Raw genomic sequence first — 27,543 nt, forward strand, 5'->3', positions numbered from 1 at the left:
AAATAAATCTCATTATACTCCTACCAAAGAGGAAGCTAGATAAGGAAAAAAACCTCAGCATTCTCTTACCAAATATGCTTTTTCATATTTAAAAAAAATTACAGATACTTTTAGGAAAGAGCTGTCATTTCTAAAGGTGTAATTACTATTTTCTACATGCAAAAAATTTAATAACTTTTGTTATTTTTGCAAACATGCAAACACATAAATCTGCAGAACAGAAAAAACCCCAAAATTATGTATAATACCTGAAATGGTGTGCAGAAGAGCCTTTCTCCAACATTAAAAAAAAAAAAACATTTTGTGCATTTGTGTCATATTAATAATCTGGCATGCTAAATTTTCAAGACTCTCCCTCTCCCTGTTCATCTCCCTCTCCCTCTTGTTCTGTTTTCAAGATCAACTTGTTTTGTTTTCAGGACCAACTTACTCCTTTCATATTTCACTGAAATCCTTTTCTGTCTCTTTCCTTCTCATATGGAAGGGTTTTTCCACTCAACCTGTTATCTTGACTTGACCTTTTTGCTTTCTCCTCTGTCTCACCCAACAGTTACTGTGTCATTGTTACTCTATGCAGTTTTTTGGTTTTTTTCCCAGCTGATTAGAAGTACTTTGAAGACAAAGTAAAATACTTTGATTCAGTGAATAATTTAGTCTGACATTGATAGCAGATGTCAAAAGGTATTGCTGTCTGGGTTTTAGTGGTGTGTGCCAATCAGTAGGTAACTTCATTCTGTACATGTCTAGTTGAACTGTGATTAATTTTCTCACTTTTAGTGTTCAGCATTATCTAGAAGAAAGGAGATCTACAGGAAAGTAAAATGTGTGAATGAAAACCAGCTCCAAGTTGATGACAGTTTCTGTGATCCTGCCACAAAGCCTCCATCATCCAAAACCTGCGGAGTATCTCCCTCTAAATATGTTGTGCTCACAGGAGAACTGTCACAGGTACAGTAATACATTGTACTGCTCACGCATCTCTTATATATCTTTACATTTAAGAATGTTATATTGCTGTAAAATGTAGGTTACATATGTGGAGAAATTTATTTGCATTTGAACATGTCTAAACTTTTTCCACATTGACCTTCCAAGTCAACCATGACTTATTGTGGAGGCTGTTATGAGTCCTCCCTTAACCACCCAGGATCTATGATCACTAACTAGCGGAGAGCTGCCCCTACCACAGGATTCCTTTGCTGGGTCCCAGGAAACTCTCTTGCAAGCTGACCTCAATGAAGTAACCAAAAAGCTTTTCCTTGATTTCTGTGAAGTGCTTGATCAGTGCTTTTTTTCCCTTGCACATCGGCACTGCCTGTGTGTGCCTGTCTGTGCACGGGTCACAGCTGAGAGGGAATGACTGGCTGTGCACGGGTCACGGCTGAGAGGGAATGACTGGCTGTGCATTTGTCACAGCTGAGAGGGAATGGCTCTGGAGCCTCTGAGAAAAGGGCACCATGGGGCTTTGTGGCTCCTTGCACATGTAACAATTGCAGACCTTCACTTCTGTGCACTGCTGCTCCAGCCCAAGGCGGCGCGCCTCCAATGAGAGGCTTTGCCAGAGCAAGGCTCAGAGCTGACATACCTGTAATGCAGTTCTGCAGAAACGTCCCAGAACCTTTCACAGCAATGATGTCTGTGCCTGGGAATTTTGTTTCAGTGCTCAGAGAGCTGTGGGTTTGGTCACCAGCAGAGGATCCCCTACTGTGTTGGAATCCACTCTGTGCAAAGGCGGCGCATGCGCGGCCTTCGGGCTGTAGCGTACCCAGAGTGCCCGGTACAGCCATCCCCCTACATTTACAGATGCAACCTCAAAGGATGCTCACAAGCAGCTACATGGACAGTGGGGAAGTGGACCAAAGTGAGTACAGACGTGCAAGCTCATTTTTATAGCTGCCTCTAGCATGAATAAATACCAGGAATAACTTGCTGACGTAATGATGCTAATTATTTGCTTCTTTCTAAACTGAGTCTTAATGGTTATCTATGTCTAGTGCTCAGCATCTTGTGGAGTGGGGATAAAGCAGAGGACAGTTGAGTGTATGACTGAAAATGGCTTATCTAGTGACTTGTGCCTGCCCCATTTAAAACCAGCTGCCAGAAAGATCTGCCATGAGAAAGAATGTAAGTGATAGCTGTGATTTTATGCAGTTAATGTTTTCCCAGGTTACTTATATTAAAGCTATAAATATATTTGGAATTCAATTATGGAAAATTAAGTCCTAAAAGTAAGCTCTGCTCCTGAAATATTAATATGATTTAATAATTCATTTTGAAGGTGAAATTCTTACCACCTGCAAAGATATGCAGATTAAAAAAGGGCTGAGAAGGGATGGTGAATACCTACTTAACATTAAGGGAAGGATGATAAAGGTACTGTTAATATTTATGAGTTTTTATGAGTACATATTTTTATGAAATAACTTTTTTCTAATAAAAATTTTGCTAAAGGGTTGCATTTTCTCTCCCAGATTTATTGCTCAGGCATGAACTTAGAGAATCCCAAAGAATATTTGACATTGGTAAAAGGTGAAGCAGAAAACTTTTCTGAAGTATATGGATACAGGTACAGAAGTGGTTTTGTAATGTTATGAAGTTCATTTATTCCTTCCAAAGTAAGATAATAAAATAATGCTTACTTTTTGTGAGAAATTAGAGTAGGATTTTTTTTTTTGTTGATTTTCTGTTTTAAATATCCAGGCATGTGAGCACACTACAGAAATATGGATAGTTCAAGCCTGAAATTATGTTAGTTGTAGTAAATTATTATATTTATTTTCTGTCTTGACTTTAGTAGAAATGACTTTGGTCCACATTAGTGTTTCAGTTGAGCCAAGATTAAAAGCAGAGCTTGTTGTTCAGTAAAGGTTGTTTAATATTTTTATGTGGCATAGTGCAATACACTTATTTTTCACTATGATATTAAGAAAAAAATCTCAAAATGAAAACTAAATATTTGCTGTTCTTTAGGTTGCAGAATCCATATGAATGTCCCTTCAATGGAAGCAGAAGGCAAGACTGTGCCTGTCGAAATGATTACCTTGCAGCTGGCTTTACAATTTTTAGCAAAATAAGATTTGATGTGGCATCTATGCAAATTAAAAGTAAGCATTTTGTTTGTTTCAGCCAATTTGAGCATTTTATTGAAATTGTATGTGGTCACAATTGCCAAATTATATTTTGATCCATTACAGATCCAGCTGTGCCATCTTGGGGCAAACAAAATTCTTATTTAATTTAAGAATTCAATGTCAAAAATAAAAAAAAGAAAGAACACCACTACTTACCTTGTAAATTTGTCCCAAGTGGTCAAGCGGGTCAGTCTCACAGATTCATTTTTTGTATGTGAACTACCTTCATTTTCTAAGGTTTTGTTCCCATTATTTCATTTTATTTTAATCCACAGCATTTTGTTTTCCTGTGGAAGTCTTTGATTCTGCGCTCTGCTTAGTCCCTTCTCAGACCTTGGCAGACACTAAATAAGTGGACAAGGAATCTTGCAGTGCTTTAAGCCCCTGCCTGAAGCTGGCAAGTTGGCCCAGCTCCCTTGGTGCAGTGTCCAGGTGCACATCCATCTTCCTCCTAACCCACTCATATCTCAGAGAGAAATCTGGCCTTGTAGGTTGGACTAGGAGTGCAATAACCAAAATTCAAATCATTGTTTCTCAAATCAAAACACACAACCTTCCTTTCCAGGGAACAACAAAGAAAAAAACCCCACCCAATGCAAACAATAAAACATCCATGTTCACACTTTTCCCTGTTTCCCCCTGAACTTCAAATGCAGCAGTTAGTGTTGAGTAACTTTCTGTTTTCTAGCTACAGATTTTCTTTTTGCTCAGACTATACTGGGGAGAGCAGTACCATTTGCTACAGCTGGAGATTGCTACAGTGCAGCCAGATGTCCACAGGTATTTATGATTTCTTGCTCCCTTGAAATGTTTACATAAGAGGAGAGAAAAAATATGTGTGACTTGTTTAGATCTGTAAGGTTCTAAACCAATCTCCTGTTCTGTAAGGTCAGTGTACAACATTAATAAGTACTTTTCTTCTTACTCTCTTCTCTCCTGTTCCACCATCCCCCCTCTCACAGTTTTTCCCTCAAATTGTTTATTACACCCTTTCCCTGTAGGCTCCATGTATGTGTCTCCAGCTTTCTGTGTGTTTCATGTACTGCTCTGCCTCTCTCTGGATTTGATGTATCCTTTGTTTCCCCTAATGCTTTCTCAGTCTTTGTTCTTCTCTAGTGACTTTTCTATAATCCTGCATAATTTTCCTAATCTTTTCTTTGTTTCTCTCCTGACGCTTCATGTCTTTGAAGACTACCAGAGGAAATCAAATTTTTTTAGCAGTGTACTTTAAAATTTCCGTACGCATTATTGTGTCTACGTTAGTGTTCTAGTTTTATTGGGTGGTGCTTTTTAGATTAATCTCTATGTTGTCCCAGTTTTCTGTTTGCTGTTTCACATCACAGAGTAGTTTGGAAAGACATAAACTGGATCCCTTTTGGATTAAGCTAAAGGCAGCAATGAGCTTCAGAGGAGGGATCTTAATATACTCTAATGCTATTGAGGATGCAGTCCATGGGACTAGGTGTGAGTTTATTTAGTCCAAAATAAATCCATTATTGGTACACTGTCTACAGACTTGGGCTTTCTGGGCCAATTTTTGCTTTACAGGTCTGCTTATACTGCATTGTCCTTCTTGATGATGCAGACATAGCCCAACTCTGAGCTAGTCAACCTTTGTAGCCCCCTAGCAGAAACAGGACTCCTTAGAAAACACTTCAGTTTACCTTACACTATTAGACAATTTAGGATGAGGTCAGCTGTCCTCTGGAAGTGAATTTCTTTTCGTTATAAAGGAATTAAGACCAACTGGCTCACGCTTGCTTGGAAGTGAATCCCTGTTGCCCATATCTCCTGGTTGCCTAAACTTGGGATCAGCTGTGGGTGGGCACAGCCCAGGGCAGCTAGAGACAATTTATGCACAATTTATGTACAAATGAAGTGTCTAGGTTTGGCAGACTTAAACCCCTGGCAAGAAAACAGTTGAAGTTCATTACATTATTGGATGCCTTCAACCTGCAAGTCCTTTGGGTGCAGCATGATACAGATCTGTTTGCTACTGTGTGTAGCCTCTGTTGGGAGGTCATTCTGCTTACATGGCTGGACACTGACATATTTATTTCCATCTAAAAGTTCTGATTGAAGCTGACACTTTTGATTCAGTCAAAAGGTTTCCATTCCTGTACTTTTAGTCCTTAAATCTGTTCCTGGCCTTGCACATGCTGCATGATACATCAGACAGCTATTGAGCTGTAATTGTAATAGCGTTTCTCATTTATTTTTGCAAAATGATGTCACTGTGAAAGAAGTTACTCTGGGACTGTTAATTATGGAAATAAGTCCATACCATTTGTATGAATTTCCTCCTTCATTAAATGGAAGTCTTCCACTTTGAGGATAGTTGAAAAACATCCTGCCCTATCCATATGAGTTTTTATTAGCTCATCCCGAGTTACATGAGTGCTATAAGCACAGCATCTTTACATAGAAGTGCTCTCAAAATAAATCTGCCACGCTGAGCAATATAACTGAATTTTTGCAACAGAATTTAAATGATTCATTATAATAAAAGCTATATATATTTATATATGTATGACATTATTAAGCAATAAAACACAGAAGCTACCATTTGCAATAAAAAATTACTAGATCTGAATACAGAAATCCAGGCTTTCAGTGAATAATGCAGAGGTGTGCAGTTTTCTGATTGTAGTGCTGCCTGAACCAATCATTAGGCTCTTTGTGGGGGCAGTACATCTTTGTAACAAATTGCACTTCTCTGTGAATGCAATTTAATAATTTTCTGTATCCCAGTTTGTTTACCAAGGTAGTGCAATTTGTTACTTTTAATATATTTCCTATTCTCATAGGAACTGACTGAAGCTAGTTTTCAGAGTCTATATTTGTGTAGGCAAATGTTTTAGAATCAATAGCTTCCATATCTGTTGTGAATGGTTTATATTTCAAAACATTCCACTTAAAAATATTTATTTTAACATTCACTTATGTACTTGTTCAGATGTGTTATTTATTATACTGAAAAAGCAATGGAACATGATAAGATGATGATGCTTACATCATCTTACAGTGTGCAAACATTTGAAAATTTGATGTCCAAGCGATTCGTCTTTAGAGGCAGCAGTGTGTTTTGATCAAGTTATTTCCAAAAATTTCAGGAACTTAAAAAACAATAGTCATTCAAGAAAACCAGCTTCATTCTTGCTTTTGAAAATCTGTACTTTTTGTAAATTAAAATTTCATTTGTAGAAGGGCAAAATTAATTTCAGTTGTCAGATGTTAGTTTTGTCTTCATACTCAGATGCTACAGATCAGCTGATGCACAGCTGGTGCTTATTGCAGAACAACTTGGTTTTGTGTTGTGAATGTCCATAGAAAGGGGGTAAGGCAGCATATCCAGCCCATATTTTGTACACACCTTTGAGTACTTCATGTTTAGACATATCCCAAGCAATATGTGCAAATATGCCAATATAAAGTTTTTTAGTGTTTTGAACCCTGTTTATCAGGTCTGTATTTTTTTTTACTTTTTTTTTTCCTAGGGCCAGTTCAGCATTAACTTGGCTGGTACAGGTCTGAGATTATCCAGTACAGTGAGATGGATTGCTCAGGGCAACTATGCCACTGCTGACATACACAAATCCCATGTGAGTCAATGCTGTTGTCCTTCACCTGCTCTTACAGCTTGAACAAGAGGTACAAATGTTGGCTGTAGTGAAAGCTGCAGTGATTTTTGTGAATCAGAAATAGCATTCAAAGTCTCTGACCCATTTAAGTTTTCTTCAACAATGTTTAATCACACTGTCCAGCATCTAAATCAGATCAGCACTCCCTGCCTACCCTTCACTTAACTGATTTTAAGAGGTTATTGTATTAATTGTGTTTATTAGAGGCTTTAAGATGCTTCTAAAAAAATACCCAAACACAATACCTAAGCCTCCATATTTTGTTCAAGATCATCCTACTACAGATTATCCTTTTTTTTTCTTACTCTGATCTTTATTAGTATGGGAAACCAAAAGACCAGTTAAACAAGAACAGTAAGTGTGCCTGGTTTAAGACAACATTGGATGGTAAGCCTGGGAATGCTGGAGAGCCTGGGAGCAAGGTGTAGAGTGGTAGTGATAAAGGATCTCTGTTCCTGTTTTGCTAATGCTGCTGTCTCTTGATTTAGTGTTTCTAGGGATGATTTGTCAAAAGGTCTGTTGTGTGCAAACCTCGAGAAGCCTTTTGTGCAACTGTGATTTCGATCACTTTTCTTGATTGACTCTTCTCTTTGTCTAATTCCTAGGATGGTACTAAAATATATGGAAGATGTGGAGGATTTTGTGGAAAATGTGTTCCTAACACAATTATTGGTCTCCAACTTCAAGTACAGTGACAACTCTGATGTATTAGGAGCATTAAAGCAGGGACATTTGCCATTTAGGCTCAAATTGTAGGTGCTCTGTATGTGTATATTGTAATTTTTTCATGTCTGTAGTGATCATTACTGTAACGTTCACTAATAAGAATTCCTGTTTTCTTCAGGATTAACTCAAGGTTGTATTATCTGTTTATGGGCTAGCAAGTGCATAAATCACAATCAGAGACCTTCAGGTTTTACAGGAGAAGCATTTATTCAAAGTACAGTATATACTAACAAGTAAATTGCACTGGGATTACTTCCATGGGTAACACTAAATTTTACCATAATTGTAATTCTTTACCTGTTACTTACCAGTATAATTCTTTATGCAGTATTCAGTAAAATTTATCCTCTACTGATCTTTTATGACAGATTGTGCTAAAATATAGAATCGAAAGCTTTACTGCTGTATAAAGAGACGGGTAATTTCAATACTTCCAATTTTATGCAAACTTGTAGGTTTTATCTGTCAATAACTTACAGCTGAAAAGTACATAGCCAAAATGCTTGAGATAGTTTTATAGATCAGTGTGTTTCTCTGTCAGTGAAAGCATTTTTCCACATCCCTTTCATTATATTCTTTGTGGTGCTCAAATCCTAGCAGAAATACTGAGAAGTGTGGTTTAACCTCTGTAGTCTCTATAGCATATGTTAAACATCAGGTCTTAGGTTTGCTGTGGTTACAGGAAAAGAAAATATGGAAACAAATTGCTTCAAAACCTGATTTTAAATCGCTGCCTCTCATCCAAGTATACTGTGAAAGCAGTGCATTCTGTTTACCATGGGATCTTGTGTATAATTGCACAAATATGTATTTGCTTAAACACTTTCCATATCCACCTTACTCCTTTACCCTGGCCAGTGGCACATTAGTAAAGTGCAGTAGTGTGCATCCTTCAAAACCTGATTCAGCATCATTTTCAATAACCTTACTGAAAAATCTGAATGGAAGCAACACCCACTGTGGTTTTGGTGTCCATCTTTGACTTGGTTTGGTTTTTCAATGTCTGTAAATACAGTTCTAACATCTGCTGTTTAAAGAAGAGTTACAAGGTTTAAAAGATGATCTAGCTCTTTGATTTGTTGGTTTGTATTTTCGTACAATCCAGAACTGTAGAAATATATGCATATACAGATAATGTGTTTTAGGGCCAACTCTCAGGTATTCAGAATAAAATTTTCTACCAGCGTAATAATGCATATTATTGTACCAGATAATTATAATGTACCAAATATCTATACATGTTTTCTCTGACCACACATATTTTGTAAACCAAATATTTATTTTGCAAGCCAGTATAATTGGTGGATCAAGTGGCAGCTATATTACATTTTTATCCACAAAAGTTAGCCATGAATTAGCAATATTTATTAATTAAAAACAATACTGTACCACAGAAGTGCATCCAGCTTCTTTTAAGATAACACATGTAGGTAATTATTTGTGATCTCTGCATCAGAAATGTATTTTTGCACTATGTGCCTTATAATAGTTGTAAACATTAATAAGACTATAAAACATTATTTTCCTAGAAGTGTTTACATTTGCAATTAAAATATTGTAATTTATAAAATATTTATATAATAAATATGCTTGTGTGAATGGTACCAGGATACTTTTGTTTGGGTTCTTTTTGGTATTGTACTCTAAGTACAAAATGTTGCAAAAACATTTCAGCTTCTTTAGGCTGAAATAAGATAATTTACAGAATAATTGTATTCTTACTGCTCCTCTGTAGTGGTATACATTGACATGTACTGGAATAACTGGAGGTTATAGTTAGAGGAATTATTTCTATAGAAGCAATTCCTGCTTCAGAGGGAAGAACTCCATGTCTGTCTGCTCTTTCCAGTTATCCTCCCATGATTAGCTATATTTTTGTGGGGGGTTGCCTTGTAAGTTTTAACTGAAATAATGTAGAAATCTGAAATAGTTTTCCTCTCTTTGTGCTATCTCCAGCTTTTATAGCATGGTCCCTTGCCTGCTGCTTTGCCAGAAGGGCAACTGCAGTTTGCCTCTGTCCCCAAGAGGGTTTTTTTCTTTTCAGCTCATCTAAAGGCTACAAAGCGTTCAGCTCTGCTGCCACAAAGTCACTCTGTGAATCCACTGCCAAACAAAGTGACTTTTAATGCAGTATTCAATATATCATGTTTTTCTTGGATAGTAAAATGTATTTTTGAGTAAAAATGTATTTTCTATACTTCTAGAATATCATATGGTCCAACTTTTGCATAGAACAGCACTATATTGTATTGTAGATTTTTGCATCTTTTCTTTATTATACCCTTGATTTAGAGTTTCAGCCTACTGTAGGGAAAAAGTAATTCTTATGTTTTGACATTTTGTGACTTCCCTGTGCAAGATTTTTTTTCTTTTTTTGAGGAAAAAGGGCTCAATTAGTCATCCCCATTTCAAGTTTCTAACTTTTTGTCCTGAGGGCAATTTAAGAAAGACGTAAGCCTAATGATCAGTTCTGAAGAAACTGGAGATTTGATGATGCTGGCATGTTAGGAGGCCATGCAAACAAAAAAAGAAGATAATGGGTTGTATTTGCAGTAATGTGTTTCCATATACTTTAATTGAAATTGCTCTGAATTTCCATCCCACTGGGCAGCCGAGATGCTTGCCAGAAGGGCAGGGTGCTCCAAGGCAGAGCTGTGGGCTCTGCATGTGCTGAGCTGCCCCTGGCTGTCACAGTCACACGGCGCTCCTGCTTGGGGTCATGCTGAGGAATGAAATGCTTAACTGCCCTATCACTATTCCATAGAGAAAAAAAAAAATAAATTGTAATAGCTAAAGAGGATTGTAACAATGCTTTGTTAGATGGCTTCTAGGATCTTTTCAATCCCATCAATGGCAGCATTACACATTAGGTGACAGAACTGCACTTGGCTGTGTGTGTGCACTTAACTTACCTGTGTGTGTATACACACATATTTAATGCTTATCTGAATATTAAGTGCCAAAAAGGGACTAGGTATGAAAAACCTTGTTTCTCACATGTCACTTGATGTGTGACAGTACCTGTGACTTCTCTTGATGAATTCATCTTCTAGATGTCTTCTTCTTGTATTTCCCCAAAGGTTATATGTGGGAGGAGGCAGAGGAGATGGAAACTTTGGCTCTGAGTGCACTAAGAGTTGTCTGTTCTAGCAGAATTCCTACTGGCCTGTTGTGCCACCCTCGCTCTGCAGAGAAGCAGGATGTGCCCAGGTGTTTGACCTGGAACATGGGTGTTGTACAGTCAGTCTGACATTTGTGGGCAGAGCTGTGACTGAGTGATTTCAGCACATGCAGGCTTCTGGTGGACAGTCATGGGTTTTCTTATCTAACTGAAAGGCTTTAATATCCAAGACACACTTGACAAGATGAAGGAAATGTTTGGGGTTTTCTTCCACTTCTGTAACCTGGAATATGGTCAGTGTAACTTCTGTGTTTTGTCGGCTGTTTGAAAAGACAGTTCCATGTAGCAGGGAAGGGGCTTTGTGTCTTTGCATTTTTATTGCAGTAAAACATGAGATTCTTGGAAAATTCAGAATATGAATAAAATACTGCTATCTTGCAAGCACTTTCTATAATTTGCAAAGCTTTAAATAAGATTAGGAAGGAGTATGTGGGGTTGTTTTCACAGTTTCTATAAAGAAACAAATAGATATGTGAAAGTTGATGTTTGGCGGCTATCAAAACTAAACTTGAATTATAAGTGGATCAGAAATATGCTGTGGTATTTTAACTTAAAAAATATAAAGGAAAACAATTTACAAAAATAACTTTGAAGTAAGATAACTGAATATTTAAATAAAGGAACATTAAAATAAGCATCATATATAAACATCACAACTGTGATTTCAAAGTAATCCATGTTGGCAGTTAATCCGTGTTGACAGTAAATCTATGTTGGCCTTATTTATAAATTGAAACAATTTCCTACTGCACACCAAAGAAGCCTTTCAAAGCATTTTTCAATAATTAATTTTCACGATATGATATTCCATATTTCTACTTTTGTAGAAATTGAAGCATTAAATACTAAAGGCTGCACTTAAATGCCTTGAACAGTTACATGGTATCTTCCTTGATGCAGAAAAAGTATGAGTGGAGGTCACCATGGCAGAACCAATATGAAAAATGTCCTTTAAAGGCTAGAAAGTGGCAACTCTGGAGAAGTATTTGTATCTATAGACCTTCTTATGGTCTCTCTTGTGTGGCCTGTTTTGCTCTCCTATGGTATTTGACCATCATTTCCTGAACATTTATGATTTTTCAAGATGGTCTCACTAATCATAATCTAATCATTAAAACATGGAGGGAGGCCCTCTCTCTTTCTGGTGTGCTTTGAAAATAAGCTTTTTAGATCATAGAAAAAAATACTGCTTGTAAAGGGCATTCCTATTTCACAGTACTGGCTTTCCTTGAGACAGAGCAGAACTGTGATAGTGGGGGTAAACTACCTGCATTTTGTTCAAACAGAAATACAAGCTATCTGACTTGGAGTTGGATCTGACATTTAATATTGCCATCCACAGAAGGTGGTTTGCTTTTGCACACTTAAGTTTATTTTGCAATACTGTAGGTTGAGAGGCTTTTCTGGGCTTTGTTTATCCTAGCTTTAAAGAAGCAATCTGTGCTCTCTTTCTGATAAATTTCTCCTTGTGTTCAGTTATGATAGATATTCCTTTGAGTTGATTGTATAAAAATACTGTAGCAGCAGAGCAGAGCAAAGATCTAACTGTATTTATGTCTATATTCTGCCTTTAAACATGAACAGCTGTGCATGCATTCATCTGTCTCATGTTTAACTCTGTGCTGCCATCCAGAACCTTTTCCTTTTCAATAAACAAATGTTTCCCTCTTTAATCTGTGTGTGTTTTATCTCTGTTCCTGCAACAAAACTTTCTTGTCCACATATGTTTTTCAAATTTTATTTGCATAATTAAACAAAGCATGCAACATGGAGAATCTGAGCTGTAAATTGTAAAAAATGACTCTCTCTAAAGAACTGAAATAAACCAAGCTTTTTCTGTCTTGCTCATCATTACTATTTTGTTTTGGAAAGCAAAACTCCTCATTTATGAATACTGAAAGGCTTTTTTTGAAGTAACTGTATGGGCTTATTTTGCAGTCTGGTTCACAGAAGCAAGAAACATTCAAGGAGAGCTCATGAATTTTCTATTTGCAGAAGACTGGAGTGATTCATAGCAGCAGCATATATTTACACCTTGTAGGATGAAATCCTGTTTTGCACTTCAGCTGTCTCTGGCTGTCATTTACTGACCATGGTAATGACATTCATGGTCAGTTCATCATTGTCCATGAGCTTTAGAATTTACTTTTGGAAGATGGAATAATTAATAATGTGGTTGCACAGAACACAAATTGAAATTTGTGCTTGTAAATCCACAGAGCAGAAAGTTTCTTTTTAGTGTTTTGTATTTAAAACATCTTGCAGAAAAGCTTGTTGCAAAAGCATTTATTATACACCTCAGTAAAGAAAACAGCAACCCTGGTAGTGTTTGTATTCCTGGAAGCTCTGTAAATCAGACAGGGCTAAGAGGGCTGCCACCAGTAGCCCCTTTCATCAGTGTTTACAAGGTATTTAACTAAGAATTCTTTTGCCCTTCAATTATTCTTTTCTGTCTTGGGTTTATTACTATCTCTGCCAGAAAAGTGTCTCCAGTTCATTAGCTGAATTCCCACTTCTAACTGCTGAGAGAGAAAGGAAAAGAAGTAAATTCATAGTTGTTACCTCAAAGGGAAACCACACAACCTGTAAGCTGATATAAAGGCAGGACCAGAAAGTGCACAGCGAAGAATGACATTATTGTGCTTCTAGAATCCTCTCTTCCGTGGCAGGATTAGAGTCATTGCTGCTTTTCTTTTGTGGACAAGTGAATTTTTGGTATCATGCTGCCAAATATTTACTGAGAGATTATTTTGAGACAGGTCTCTGGGGAATGCAGATAGGCAGGCATAAAAATGGGAGGAACTCTTTGGGCTGGAAGCTTAGCCTCCTGCAATGTGTTTGTCTGACCAGCTGTCGACAGCATTGCCTCATATGAAATTCAATGTTCAGAGGATTTCCCAAGCAGCAGAGCAAGTGGAGAGTGGAGCACTATTTCCAGCAGTAACTTACACCCTGCTTAAGCAGAGGGAGAGAGGGGACTTTGATAAGGAAATGTGCTTCTGGCTGCCTGAAAAGCTTACCTAACCCCTATGCAAACAACTCCCTCACCATTGTTACCAGCGTTGGTTTTTTTGCTGCCATATTAAATTATATATAAGCTGTCAGAACCATAAAATTTTAATTAAAAAATTGTATCTACAGGCAATTTTGCACTGCTCAGTGACTTTTTCTCTCTGTTTTGTTCTGTATGCTGCAAACATTATTTCATACCTCTCGAGTGTGCTTTACTTTTCTAACCAAAAAATAACTCTTCTGGAGACATCAGTTCTTAAATTTTTTTCTTTCTGCTTTACTCCCAGAAAAAAGTGAGGTCTCTTATTTTAATGATATTGCCCTAGAAAGACACATTCAAGCAACCAGCTATTTTAGTATTTAAATATTTTTACTCATACCCACATTTACATTCTTGATCAAGCCAGTGGCATCTTCTATATCAAAAGGCATAAGCCAGCTCAAGCATGAGTACCAGCCTGGCAAAGTTGTTCAGGTTTCTTAGTAACATGGTACATTAGAAAAAAAGGATGTGAATTGGCATGACCATTCTTCGGTGCAAGAAAAGACTTCTGGTTCTGATTCCACAGTCACCGCAGCAGCCACACTTCCAGCCCTTCACCGAGCCCCACTAATACCCATGTAAGTCTGCACTGGTGCACAGATCTTCCATGAGGATCCAGTTCCCCATGCTTGAGACCTCAGGCTCTGGGGCTTTTTGGATGTTTTTTCCCAGCCATATACCTTCCTCTAGCATTTTGTTCAGGACAAAGCATGTGGTTGTTTTTCAGAATTGTTATTTTTCAAAATGTGCTATTGCCGAGAGAAATACAGGATCAATGTTGTAACATAGTTAACTCATGCGGTATTTTTTTCATCAGGAGTTGCTACTTGAAACTTCTGTCTTATTTGAAAGGTTGCCAGTTAAATTCCCCATAGCTACACAAGAATCACTTGCTTTGAAAGCAGAAATTTCATGCAAATCTGAGGGCACATTTCGCTTTAAAGATCTAACTGCATACTGTGCTGCTGCTTCACGCTGCCTTTACCATACGAGCCAAAGCTAAATGATGAGATCAGTGCTATGCCAAGTATGTGCTAAAGATACCAGAATAATAAATATGAGGACAATAAAATGACCTCTTGGCATGCAGAAGACAGGTTGTCATCCCTATATATTTTCAACTAGCAGATGACAGTCTCAAATCTAGATCTTCTGCCTAAAAAAAGCATGATCCCATTTGCTGAACTACAGAATATTTCCAAGAATCTCCCTTGCATATATAAAATCCCTGCTTGTTCATGTGGGAAGCAATCCTCACTCAGCTCAGTGTCCCTGTCCTTTCTCCAGTGGTAATGTGCTGATTCTTTATCATCATGAGGGCTTGGCCGTGAGGTGGGAGGCAGGACAGACCTGCTGAAGGCCAGGAGCCAGCAGCCTTCCAGCTCATTGGGAAGAGAAAGGCACATCAAACATGAAAGATGCCTTCTTCAAATCTCAGGTTGGGTGGTTTAGGATCCTAGACTGCTTATAATATATTTATTATGTGTGACAAATTTTACAAGTAATTTTACTTTAATAACAAGATGCTCCATCTGACAGCAGTGGTCTATTTTATATACCCAGAGGCTTTGGGACAGGGGGCCTGTAAAACACTGAGCAATGAAAGACATAAGGTAATATGCTGTTAAAATCTGGGAAATTATCTGGTGATTTCCCATTCCAGCTCTCTGCATAGCTGCATTTAGGGCCAAAGGTGCTTCTTAACAAGAAAATGTGACTCAATGCAGACAAGAAATATTGAACAGGTCTTGTGAGGCATCAGCTCAACTCTTGCCTACATGGATGGCTTCATCTGCCCTACTAAGCAGTAGCACAACACAGCACACATAGTTCATCTCCATATGTCTATAGGTATAAATCTATACCTACTCCAAGGTCTCTGCTTGCTGCAGGGGGCCTCTGGCACATACTCTCCAAAATGCACCCACACACAGTCCAGAGAACAGTAGAGGCCAAAATAGCACCAAGAAATGTGTCAATAATTTAATGCCAGAGCCAGAAAGACAGAGATCACCTAATGTCCCAGCTCTGTTTCATTTGGTGGCCCAGGAACAGACCTGAGGCTGACAGCAAAGAGATTCTCCTTGTTCCTCTCACATACAGCTTATACCCTTCACCTTGTCCCCAGAGCATCATTCCTAGAAACATTTGCTGCAAAGGTGGGGTAAATGCAGTGAAGAAACTCCTGCTAATATATTTCCAGTGCATGGTGGGTCAATATCAGCATTCCCTCCTCTCATAAACAGCAATGCTAAATTGGAACACTAAATTTCCTTGGTGCATTTTGAAGGGGGATGATGCTCACTTGATGAAAACATCTCAAATTTTTAAGAAGTTGCAGAAGAGTCTGGCAGACTGTGGGAGAAGGGGATTTCATGGTTTTGAATAACACAAAGTGATGCCAGATCCTCTACTTTTATTTTGAGGGAAGTTTTATTAATAGTTGGGAAATATGATCTGATTCCAGATTTCTCTATCACAGACCTCTCAGATGTGATGTCCTTGGCTATCACAGCAGCAGCAGCCTGTGAGGCGGTTTCCATGGGCAGAGCTGGCACAGAGGGATTGCCATAATGAGCCCACACAGGCTTGGCACCTCTCCTAGAAACACACAGTATGGTGTGTTTGCCCACTACAAATGTATTTTGCTATGCTGGGTGCTGTTCAGTGGCCCTAGAAAGAGAGAGATTTGTGTTTTGGTGGCCAAGCACAAGAAGAAAAGTGCTCCAACACTGAAGGGTGTCTGGAACAGCACACTTACCCAGACATCCCTTTGCTGCTGAGCAGCTCTCTTGCACTGCCTTGGCATAGAAACCTGGGGCAGAAGTTCACAAATTAGGATTGGGAAACATCTGGTTCACATTTACCCAGAAAAGTCTGCATCAGACAGCAACTGCTTGGACCAATGGAGAGAGAGAGCATATTTCTCAAGCATCTTCAGACTAGGCACAGTTTCTGAATTTGAAGTAATAAATTAGGGCTTAAGGAAACCATTTAAAATCAGATGGCTGAAACAGAGACATTCTCTGAGAAGACATAGCTGTTTACATTAGCAATCTGATTTCTCTCCCCCCTTTATTGTGCTAACTTTTATAAGGATCTGCATACTCCCTTTGAGAGAATTATTTGACCTGCAAATTGGAAAGTTTGCTCAGTAGCACAATAAAGCTGCAGGAGCCCTAAAGCGCACTTGAAGTGATCTGAAATTATGCAGTATGGTGTGCTTATAAAACACCAGTGTAATGTTAGAGCAGTCACTTTCTCACCATTTTCTTCACACTCACTGAACCCACAAACTGAAATCAGGAGATCATCATCAGCCAGATGTTACCCTAATGTCCCACAAGATGGTGACAAAACAATTCTAATGACACATCATTTTGATTTGTGCTCTGTACAGTCTTAGCAACTCCAAATATTTTCTTACTATGCAGATGCATTAAAGTCCATTTATATAATATACTTTGGGCATTTTTTAATGGGTTACTCATTTGGCAGATGTTCATTCTTTTGAAGTACTTTGTTGATTGTACTTTAAATTGACTTCAGGACTACATCGCAAGTTTCAGTCCCTCCACATCAGCAATTACAAGTTCCCTGGATGCTGAAGAGGGAAAAGTACTTTTATTGCTTCTGATCCATCCCTTTGCCAGACTACTTCCTTTCCCTCCCCCTGCCTGCCCACTGCCCCCCACCACCCACCACCCCCCTGCCATGATTTTTTTTGTGTGAGGTCTTTTGGCCAATAAATTCCTTCATTTCTGAATTAAGCATGAAAAAGTGGCATGGTACATTAGGCATAAGAAAGGTAGCCACTGAAGAGCAGTGCTGTCCAGAGACAAAACCAGGAACAAATACTATGAGGAAGAAGTGAAGTGCTACAAGAAGTCAGGTGCTAGGGAGGGGTGGTAACACTCTCCCTTACACTTAGTCCCAAGATATTTTATTAGAATTTCTTTTTATATTTAACTATGGTCAGTTTGGGATAGTTGCTTCTTTGGGCAACCAAGCAGAGGAACTGAATGGGGCCTGAACTGCAGAATTTGCATCTTGGTAGTTGTGCCCTCAGACTGGGTACTAGAGATGGAGAAAGTATTCCACATTATAAACTGCATGTCTTTGAAGACTGAAAATATTGTCCAGTATTAGAAACAGTTGTTTCCCAGGGTCCAGTCACTGTTTTAGAAACAATAAAAATTACATTCTCAAGGTACAATGTAAATATCAGCTCTTCATTTTGGTCAAGATGGGAGCTGAGTTTAACAGACTGAATGGCTCCAGCCCTTCAGGTACCTGGAAAAGATTGTGAGGAAAATACATTCCTAGCTGTACCTGTGAGTTTCTATCAGTAGATGACAAGACCAGATTAATCCTTTGGCTGAGACAGAGGCATTTCAGTGACTTGAAAGCCACATGACCAGATTTTCAAAGGTATTCAGTAATCTAATTCTCAGTGATTTAAGTATGAACTTGGTCTCTAAATATATTCCATTTCTGGCCAGAAGTACCACTTTAAAATTATTTATGCATGCAGGAACCAAAGCTTTTGTGATAAAACAGGGTGTGCAGAGAGGCTCAGCTTGTTCCAAACAAGCTTGTTTGACTATCAGACATGATGCACCCACGTGAGCCCGTGCAGGAAAATCATCCTTGCTGAGGCGTGCACTTAGATCGCCTCCAAACTCTCACCTCCCACCCTCTGCACTGCAAAGACTTTTGCTGTGAATTTCTTTCCTGTGGATTTTGGCCACAACCAACACAGGCTGATTGTGATATGCTCATGATTTTTAACAGTACCTGTGAGTTTCAGTCAGATTTTTTTTGTAGCAGTATATTACTCCTGGACTGGGAGATGGAATGCAGCCAGTTGGAAAAGCACACTTTGATGGCAGTGTAAGTGGCAGCGAGTGCAGTGGTTGGAACCTGGGGACAGCCCTGTCCTCAGCAGCAGTACCATAGTAGGAATTGGCAGGACTTATCATTTTCCCATTTTAAATCTAATTTTAAGGGTTATTCTCCCTCCCTCTCCCTGCATCTCTGTATCTCTTTCTTCAAATGCCAATAATCTCCATCCCATACCTGCTCCATGGCAAATTCCCACGCAGGTGCATCCCCCCCCATGTTGTATGTTCCACACCTCTGCTGTTGTTTGATGCATTTGAAACCTGATGGTGGAGGAAATCTTGCCCTCCCCTGCTGGCACAACCATGCTGCATGAGTTCCTGCTGTCCACACCCACTTTTAGCATGTTTTTGCATAGGAGCAAAGATGATCGCAAGCATAACCACGCTTGTCTGGAAGTGGGCTATTCACACTTGTGTAATTTTCATATAAGAAGCTAGATGCCTAAACCCATGTTCAACACATAAATAAACATGCCCTATTTTTAAGCATCTGCCATTCTCATGGTCTTTGCAAACATTATTTAAATGTGCAGGCTTTGGCATCTAGCTGGGAAAGTTTTGGCTTACATTTCCAGAGGCCTGTAAGAAAGACCTTAATGTGTGCCATTATTTTAAAGGTGTAAATACAGTGATCTGAAAGCAGGCTTCTGGGCTTGCCATCAATCCTGGGCAAAACATCAGTTACTGATGAAAAGTTCTCTTTGCAACTCGGTGCTATCAACTGTGCCACTTGATCTGGCTTTATGGAAAACAGTTCATCAGGCTCACACAGAATCATCTTTCAAGCTATTTTAACACAGAAGGTTTAGCAAAATGAGGTAGGTTAATAAAGGTTTTAAGATTATAAAGGTTTAAGATTATAAATGTTTAAGATTATAAAGTTATTTAGACTTCTTTAAGAACATTTAATACAATCATTGTGGGATTTTTCATTAGCAGAAGCAAGGGAAATGTAACTGTAGAAGAGAAAACACCCACAGATGACTCTTTTTTAAAATCAGGCCCCACAGAGGCTACTTCTTGGCCCTATACAAGAATGAAGAGGGGAAATAATTAAGATGTGAATGAAAAATACCACACAAAATGCAGAGTCCTTTTTGTTCCTAGCTGGCTTTCCAACTAGAAGGCCAAGTAGATCAGGTTGCTCAGGATCCAATTGGATATTTAAGTTTTGAATATCTTCAACAATGGAGATTTCACAGTCTCTGGGAACCCTCTTCCAGTGTTTGACTATCCTCACACTGAGGAAAAAATTTCTATCTTGCTATCTAATTGGAATTTGCTGTATTGCAATTTATGTCTGCTGCCTTACACACTTCCAAATAGGATATGGGTTCTTCTTCTCTATGACTCCATTAAATTTTTGCATACAGGAATAAGGTCCCTCCAAAGACATCTCTTCTCTGGACCAAGAGAAGGTCACCATCCAATGAATCAATTTCCACATATCCTGCACTTGAAGGGCCTTGCCCATGCCTCACCAGTTTGGCTCCATGGATGCTGTAGAAAGCCTTGCTTTAGTCTAAGAAAACAGCAGGTCTCACTCTCCCCCTGCCTGATTCCCAATCACCTCAGTACAGAAGAGATTACCAACCAGGCTGTTCTTCACTCACTCCACTCTGGCTGTTCCCAAGTATTTCCCATCTTTTATGTTCTTTGGAATGTCTTCCAGAAGGAGCAGCTCCATAACCTTCCAATATTTAAAAGGCAGCTACAAGGAGGATGGGGTCTCTCTCTTCACAAGGAGCCACATAGGGAGACAAGGGACACCAGGTACAAGTTGCACTGAGATGTTTTATCTGGGTATGCAGAAAGAATTATTTCAGTGAGAGCAATCATTTATTGGAATAACCTCTCCAGGATGTGGTAGAGAACTTCAGTATATGATTTATCAGGGTGCTACTTACATCTATAATCTCCCTTTCCCACTAAATGTTGAATCAAATGATCATTTCAGGTTCCTTCCAGCCTGGGAAGTCCTATGAATCTATGATTCTGATTTACAGGCATTAAGATGGGCTGATGATGCAGCAGCAGGGAAAGTGGTTCATGTCCTTCCACCTTCTGTCAGAGCCTGGGGAAAGGAGCAGCCTTGTCCTCACTGTCTGCAGGCTGGAGGTGAAACCCAGTCCTCCACACCACAGCATCCCAGGGGCAGGGGAAGGGGATGTAAGGAGCAGAGAAGGGACAAGCTGTGACCCCTCTAGCTTCCCTGGCAGGGTCTGGCAGTGCTCTGCTGGCAGAGTCCTTCAGCATGGCAGAGGCCTGGCATGGTGTGGCAATGCCATTCTCTCCATGTCTTCAAAAAGGAGATCTGTCATCACTGCTGCTGCTTCCCTTGCCTCTCAACTAAAGAAAAAGGGTTTTTTCTGAAATTTCTGGAGCAAGATGTTCTCTGAAAGCTGCCTTTTTCTGATCCCACCCTGAAAACACATAATGCTGAGCATTTCAGAACATGAGTGAAGAAGAAAAGCTCAGTGCTGGATTAAAGCCACTTTTGGCAGAGGATAAAAGACAGTCTCTCTCTCCCTCTCCCTCTCTCTCTCTCATGCACACACACAGACAAACAGGAAGAAAAGCTCTCAGGGGCACAATCAATTACAGTTCATATCTTTTCTGAGCTGTCAGAGATAGTCTCTGGCACAGGCCCTGCTGGAGTGCAAACCCAAAAGGGATTTCAAAAACAAATCCTCAGCTGATGTATACCTTGTATACCAGTACAGCCCAGAGCAATTTGTGGAACAGGAGGAAGACGATTAATACATGACGATACATAAGCACAAGGAATATTTTTCTCTTAACTGAATTTCCTCTGGCCTCTGTAGTGAACTGACTGAAACAAAGGCTGTGCTGTTTCATGCTGCTCATGAAAAGTTTACGATTTTTAAAAAATTTGGTTTAGCCCCAACCAGGACAGTCATATCTTTACACATTGCTGTACATCTAAACCCTGACACAAATAGGAAATTCTAAAACTATTTAACTTAGGAAATTCAACACCTGATCTGAAATGCAGACCTGCTGCCAGTGTATGGGCATGTCCACTCTGCTGCTGCTGCTGGAAGGGGCTGTAAAAGTAGCCAGAGTATGGATTGCAAGCTCACAGAGATATCCCTCAGGAAGGTATCGAGAAAATGTCACCAGACCTTCCTGGACAGCAATGGCAGCACTCATTTTATCAACTACAGCTGGGAAGCACAACTCAGAGCAAATATTTGCAACCAACCCAGACTTAAATATTTGTTCTCTTATCGGGGGATCAGCACTAGGTTATCATGACAGCCCTGTAAACTCTGGCTAACGTGGCTGACATGAACTATTGGAGCTTTGCTACAGTCATGCAGGAAAATGCCTGTACAAAGACCTTTGTACCATAGACCCTAAATCACCATGCAGCAGCTTGTGGAGGTGTTTGTAAAGGATGATTTGGGCCCCTGTGGCTGCAGGGTGCCATCCTCTGAAGCTAAATTCAGTGGGAGGCTCTGCATGGGGTTGTTCATGCTTGAGCAGACCAGGAGAGCACTAAAATGCTCCTCATGGCTCCTTTTGCTCTCCCTCTGAGGCTTTCCCAGCATTTCAGGCTGTAGCCAGCAGGTAGTTCAGGGCTGTGTGATATTGCTGTCTATCTTCAGCAAGCTCCCTGTCCCTTCCCACCCACCCCCTTCTCAAGTCTGATGCAAATATGTTGCTTATTCATTTTGATGTTGCATTCAGTTTATCTTACACCCTTCTGAAATATTAATTTCTGGCCTCACGGCAGATTTTTTTTGTGATCCAAGCACAGAATTCTGTGTGTGAGTGCAGAAATTAAGAACCCATCTAAAGGGACAGCAGGGACAAATCTTACCCAAGGGGGCTTGGGGAGAGGCTTTGTTTTTTAGGATTCCAGGAGGCCTTGGGGAAGATGGTAGAATTGCAGTAATAAATTACCACCCCGGTTTAAAGCTTCAACAAAGACAAATTGCAAGTGTAAATTAGAAGTCTAAATCCTACTCATCAGCTCTTTAGATCTAGAGCAATGATTTGAGCCACATGTCAGATTACAGCAATGGAATGTTCTAGCATTGCTTGCTGCTAAGCTTCACCTTCAGTGCACTTGGTGCCGCAGGGTCTGCCCAGGGCTACGAGCCTGGGTGGGCAGCTGGCAGGGGCAGAGGAGCCCAAGGATGCTAGTCCAGGGAATGGGGTCAGGGTCTGAAGCCATGGCTCCAAGCTAGGCCTGAAGGTTTCTGTGGTTATAGGAGAAGACAGAGCTGCTAGAGCAATTAACAGCCTGAGTTCTGATGTTCTGACCTTTCTAAGGGCTGTGGATTTGTGGCTGAGCAACCACTTCAACCCAAGCTGTGCAATGTTGGTGGATGCCATTGCCCGCTTCAGCTGTGCTCTGCAGAGCAGGACTCACTCACCAGGACCCATTCAGGAAGCCAGGGCTCTGTCTGTGGCTACAGACATGCCCCTTCCCAAGGAAGAGATTGCAAAACTTCATTCATTCATTCCAATTTTCACTAATTGTTACTGGTGGTTAATGGACACATGCTTCAAATGCTGCTGGGTGTGGCATCTTTTTGCATTGCTTTTCAAGAGATTGCCACAAAGTGTAGCAGGAGTTGCTGAATTCAGAGGGTTATTGCAAAAGAAGCCATCTGAGGTATATAGAGAAGAAGAAATTGGGAGGGGGGGAGCTCAGGTCTCCTTTTCCCTTCTCTTCCCTTCCCTTCCCTTCCCTTCCCTTCCCTTCCCTTCCCTTCCCTTCCCTTCCCTTCCCTTCCCTTCCCTTCCCTTCCCTTCCCTTCCCTTCCCTTCCCTTCCCTTCCCTTCCCCTCTTTTCTTAATATTTTGGAGCATGTTGTGGAAAAAAAATTAGTCATCTGTCTGACAGATATTAGTAAAGTGGAGACTGTGTTAAAAATAAAGTGCCAGGTTGTCCTCTGCGGAAAGTTAATAAAAAGAAGGAAGTGAAAGGCTGCTCATTATTTTTAATGACTTTGCTTTCCAGCAGTGTGCCTGTATCTCCCAGCCTTTACATTCTGCCTTATTTCGGTTCATTACGGTGCATTCAAGTGCCCTGGAGAATGATGGCTTTGTTCTAAAATACCAAATATATCAAGAGGCCCCTGGCCTAGCCTGGCTGGGCTGTTAATCCCAGCTGCAGTGCCAAGGAGGATGCTGAGGAGAGCCTGTTGCAGGGCAGCCCAGCCTGGATGGCTGGGAGCCCTTGGCAGGCACTGGTGCTGCTGGAGGCTCCGTGCAAAGCTGCAGGCAGAATCCATCCCGGGGTGCTTGGCAGCTGCCTGAGTGTTTTCTGTGCGCACGTCCCTACCTTTGTCTCCCTTGCTGGCTCTACCTGCCATTAGCCTCTCATTCCCTGTCAACAGATATTTGCTTTATTAAGTTTAAAATGTAGGATGCATTTTGCAGTGCAGAAGATGAAGATTCATGAGTGTGCAATTCACAACACAGTCCCAAGCAAAGCACCCAGAGCATCCAGCTACATCTGCAAGCCCCTTGCACCCAGCAGGTAGAAAAGCTGAAAGCAGAAGCTGCATTTCCAGATTTGAAAACAACCGGCTTTTCTCCAAAGGTTTGCTTGAAAAAAATCCCTGCTGTCATTCAGTTATATTTTTCTGATATGCTCTTTGATAAATCAAGGCCCATGTTACAGCCAGATTACAGTTGCAGTGATTGGTTTGGAAACAAGATGCATAATTTCTATGGCTCTACAGGAAACATCTAAAAGAGGTCCAGAGCCAGACTCCAGGGTCTTTGCAGGTTTTTTTTCTTAGTAACTCCTCAGAAACTCATTTCCCAGCAGATTTTGGTCTCATGCTCTGCGTCCTCTTCTCCCTTACTAATGGTTGAGGCCCTGCAGCAAAACCTGCGTCATGCATGTTGTATGAAACTTAGTGCAAAAATTCCAAACACCATGGAGAAGGCCCTGCATGGCTTGGGGCAGTAGCAGGGGATGCAGGGAGACCTCACACAGCTGCGCTCACAGCTGGATTGCTTCCCTGGCGCTTTCCATGCCTCTCCTGTAGCTGCCACTCCCAGTCTCAGCCACTGTTCCTGGGGGAGCAGAGGCTCTGGGAAACTGCAGTGGGCAAACTCATAACCCTAAGGGTCTTCCAGAGCAAATGCCAATCCATTGGAACCATTGCCCTCATAAATCAGCCTGGCAAACAGGAGGGGGATTGGAGCAAGGCTTGGCTGTGATGTTGAGGAGATGGTGATGATCCTTTAAATTCTAGCCACTACAAACTGGCTGATATTTTGAATTTGTTCACCTTTTAACACAGAACAAAGCCAAAACTCATTTCTATTGGCTAACCACATTTTTTTCTGCCTGTCTTAATCCAGGAAACTAAAATCATGACCAGAAATTTGTCCCCATCCCTAAACAGTGGCTTGCTGGTGTTTATAAAAGAGATCACCATGATTCTTCCCAATGGCTAGAGGAGTGAAATGGGAGTGTCAGGGAGGAAAATGAGCTTGTTCCTGTGTGAAAACTTAGCACAGGGTCAGGTAGAGTATTTTTGGAGGTGGGATGGGTTTTTGTTTGTTTTCCAGCTCTACCAGACACCAAATTTGGCTGTAGCCTGACAACATAGCTACAGAGGACTCTTTTGTCTGTAAGTTAATGAGAGAAATGCTTGATAGATGGCTACTGGCAAGCTAATTAGAAGAGAAGGGATTCGATGGATTGCAGGAAAAAAAAGCAAAAGGAAGGGAATCAAAATGTTCAAGAGGATCATTTAAGGTCCTCGTTCTGGGAGAGAGAGACTAACTGGTTTCACTTCCCAGAGGCTAATCCTGCCCTAATTGACTTATTATTGGAGTCTGAAGGAAAACAATCCATGTGGCTGTGATAGCAGAGCCAGGGAAGGCATGATTGTGGCTGCTGAGGGGAATCTGGGGGGACAATAGCTGCAGTGTGTGAAGTGACACAGGATAGCATGTGCAGACCAGCAGGGTAGGAGCCCTGGCTGGGCACACTGCTCAGTGTTACAGGGTGGATGGGGAGCGTTGAGAACAGGCTCAGGATTCATTCCCACCCAGTGGTTTCAAATACTCCTGTGAGAAAAAGCTCAGCTTCTTCCCAAATGCAGACCAGACAATCAGGGATCACATGTTATCAAAAAAACCAATGTGCAACCTATAGCTTACTCATGAACTACAAAAACCAAATCACACATCTACAGCCCAGGACAGGGAGATCCTGAGAGGTGGCTCTATGCACATGGTAAACAGAGTTCTAAGATGCATCAAAATATACTAAGTCTGGGAACCAAGCAAAGGCTGAGGAGATTTGCATTTTTTCACATTGGGAAAATCAGTTGTCCTTTCTGTTAACATGGCAAAATTACTTTGAGTCTCTAGTTTGCATAATTAAAATACATAGCTAGAAAGGAATTCAAATTTGAGCTAAATTACACTGAGCAAACTACATTCAGTTTTGATCATTTAGCTTGACATGCACTTTTTTGGTATTAGAAATGCACAGAAGGTATAGTATTACATAAATAAGAACTATTATGGAATGCCTGAGGGATTGCAATTCATTATCCAGAAAAACTTTCAAATAAGGAGACACAAATGCTTGCTAAATTACAATGAAATTCCAGTGGAATATCAGCTTTCTTCCATAACAGGACAGATGACCTCATCTCATAAATGTTATTACTGTGCCTCTCATGGTTCTTCAGGGAATCTGAGCTTTGATAGTATGAAAATATGATAAATTAAAGAAATCAAACACAGAAGAGGAAAATCCAGCAAAAAGTACAAATGTGTGGAAAAACACCTTCCTCCTCCTCATATAAACTTTAATGTAAGTATTTTCCTGACTGAAATGAGTAGAAATGCCTTTTCTCCAGAATGACTTGATGATCCCATCAGATATTTGATTAGTAGCTGTGGGTTGGCAAGGAAGGTGTAAAAATCTGGCATCTTCTGTTGAACCAGGTTTTCTGAGGCTTTGGGCCAGGCTTTTCAAGAAGAGTTAGAAAAGGAAAAGTCTAAAATTAGCTGGACAGAAGTATTTTAGATTGTTGGAGTACATCTATGTGCAGGCAATGGGCATTGCTAAGTAGAGAAGACCATTGGGAAGCAAGCAGGTGAGACATCACTCAGGTTTGCAGTTTCTCCTGGGATACAGCTACAGCAAGACCAAGATGCTCCTCTCTGAACACAGCATGTGCTACAGCTCTCCCTGAAGCAGGGGTAGCTGAGGTTCTTGTTAATAATATGTCCCTTGGGGTGGACTAGAGAGAAATGACACTAAGTGATCAGCAGGTTTATTTCCTAATGATGTGGTTGAAATGGAAAGGAGGTGTTTAGCCATTTTGCTTATTATCTGTAGAAATACAGCAATATAAAAACATAAAAAATAACACTTTAGAAAATGTATAATGAAAAGAAGAGAGGAAGTAAATAAGAGTACAAAGATACCACCACCTGTGGACCCAGCAGTGAGATTGCTGCAGTTTCAAAGTCTGTTGGTAGAAGTGATGGTCTCATGTTCATCCATCAGGAGTGGAGGAAGCCTGTGAAACACAGGAATTCAATGGGTTTATATAAGTTTGTGTTTATGGAATTTCCAGGTACTCCCCCAGGGCAGGGTAGGGAGTTTTATACCACCTGATGCCACACTGTGTGTCACGTGCAGTCCTCTGGTGGAAGGCCCCAGAAACGAGTCTGGAGGCACTTTGGGGGGCTCTGAGACATGGCATGACAGCTGCCTCTCCCATCAGTGTAGCTGAGCCAGTTGTGCACCATCAGAGGGGCCAGGCCTACGTGGGAATGCCCTGGCCCTTTGCACATCTGAGCCAGGGGTGCAAGGGAGGACACTGGCATGGTGAAAGCACAGTCCCACCAGGCAGGAGCTGCCTCTGTCCTTACCTGGCTCTAA

General features: G+C 40.4%; 1 protein-coding gene across 1 annotated transcript in view; it reads left to right on the plus strand.

The window, feature by feature from the left end:
- The window catches only part of ADAMTS20 (ADAM metallopeptidase with thrombospondin type 1 motif 20), an 83,970-nt gene extending 76,437 nt beyond the window's left edge, over positions 1–7,533 (plus strand). Inside the window, exons 31-39 of the mRNA XM_058804900.1 lie at positions 778–948; positions 1,661–1,861; positions 1,995–2,124; positions 2,279–2,373; positions 2,472–2,566; positions 2,971–3,104; positions 3,820–3,911; positions 6,629–6,733; positions 7,378–7,533. Of these exons, the coding sequence (XP_058660883.1) occupies positions 778–948; positions 1,661–1,861; positions 1,995–2,124; positions 2,279–2,373; positions 2,472–2,566; positions 2,971–3,104; positions 3,820–3,911; positions 6,629–6,733; positions 7,378–7,467 (1,113 nt within the window). The 3' untranslated portion in view covers positions 7,468–7,533. The remainder of the gene's footprint in view (positions 1–777; positions 949–1,660; positions 1,862–1,994; positions 2,125–2,278; positions 2,374–2,471; positions 2,567–2,970; positions 3,105–3,819; positions 3,912–6,628; positions 6,734–7,377) is intronic.
- The last annotated feature ends 20,010 nt before the right edge of the window (positions 7,534–27,543 follow it).

The sequence above is a fragment of the Ammospiza caudacuta genome, chromosome 5 (genome assembly GCF_027887145.1).
Source record: "Ammospiza caudacuta isolate bAmmCau1 chromosome 5, bAmmCau1.pri, whole genome shotgun sequence".
NCBI lineage: Eukaryota > Metazoa > Chordata > Aves > Passeriformes > Passerellidae > Ammospiza > Ammospiza caudacuta.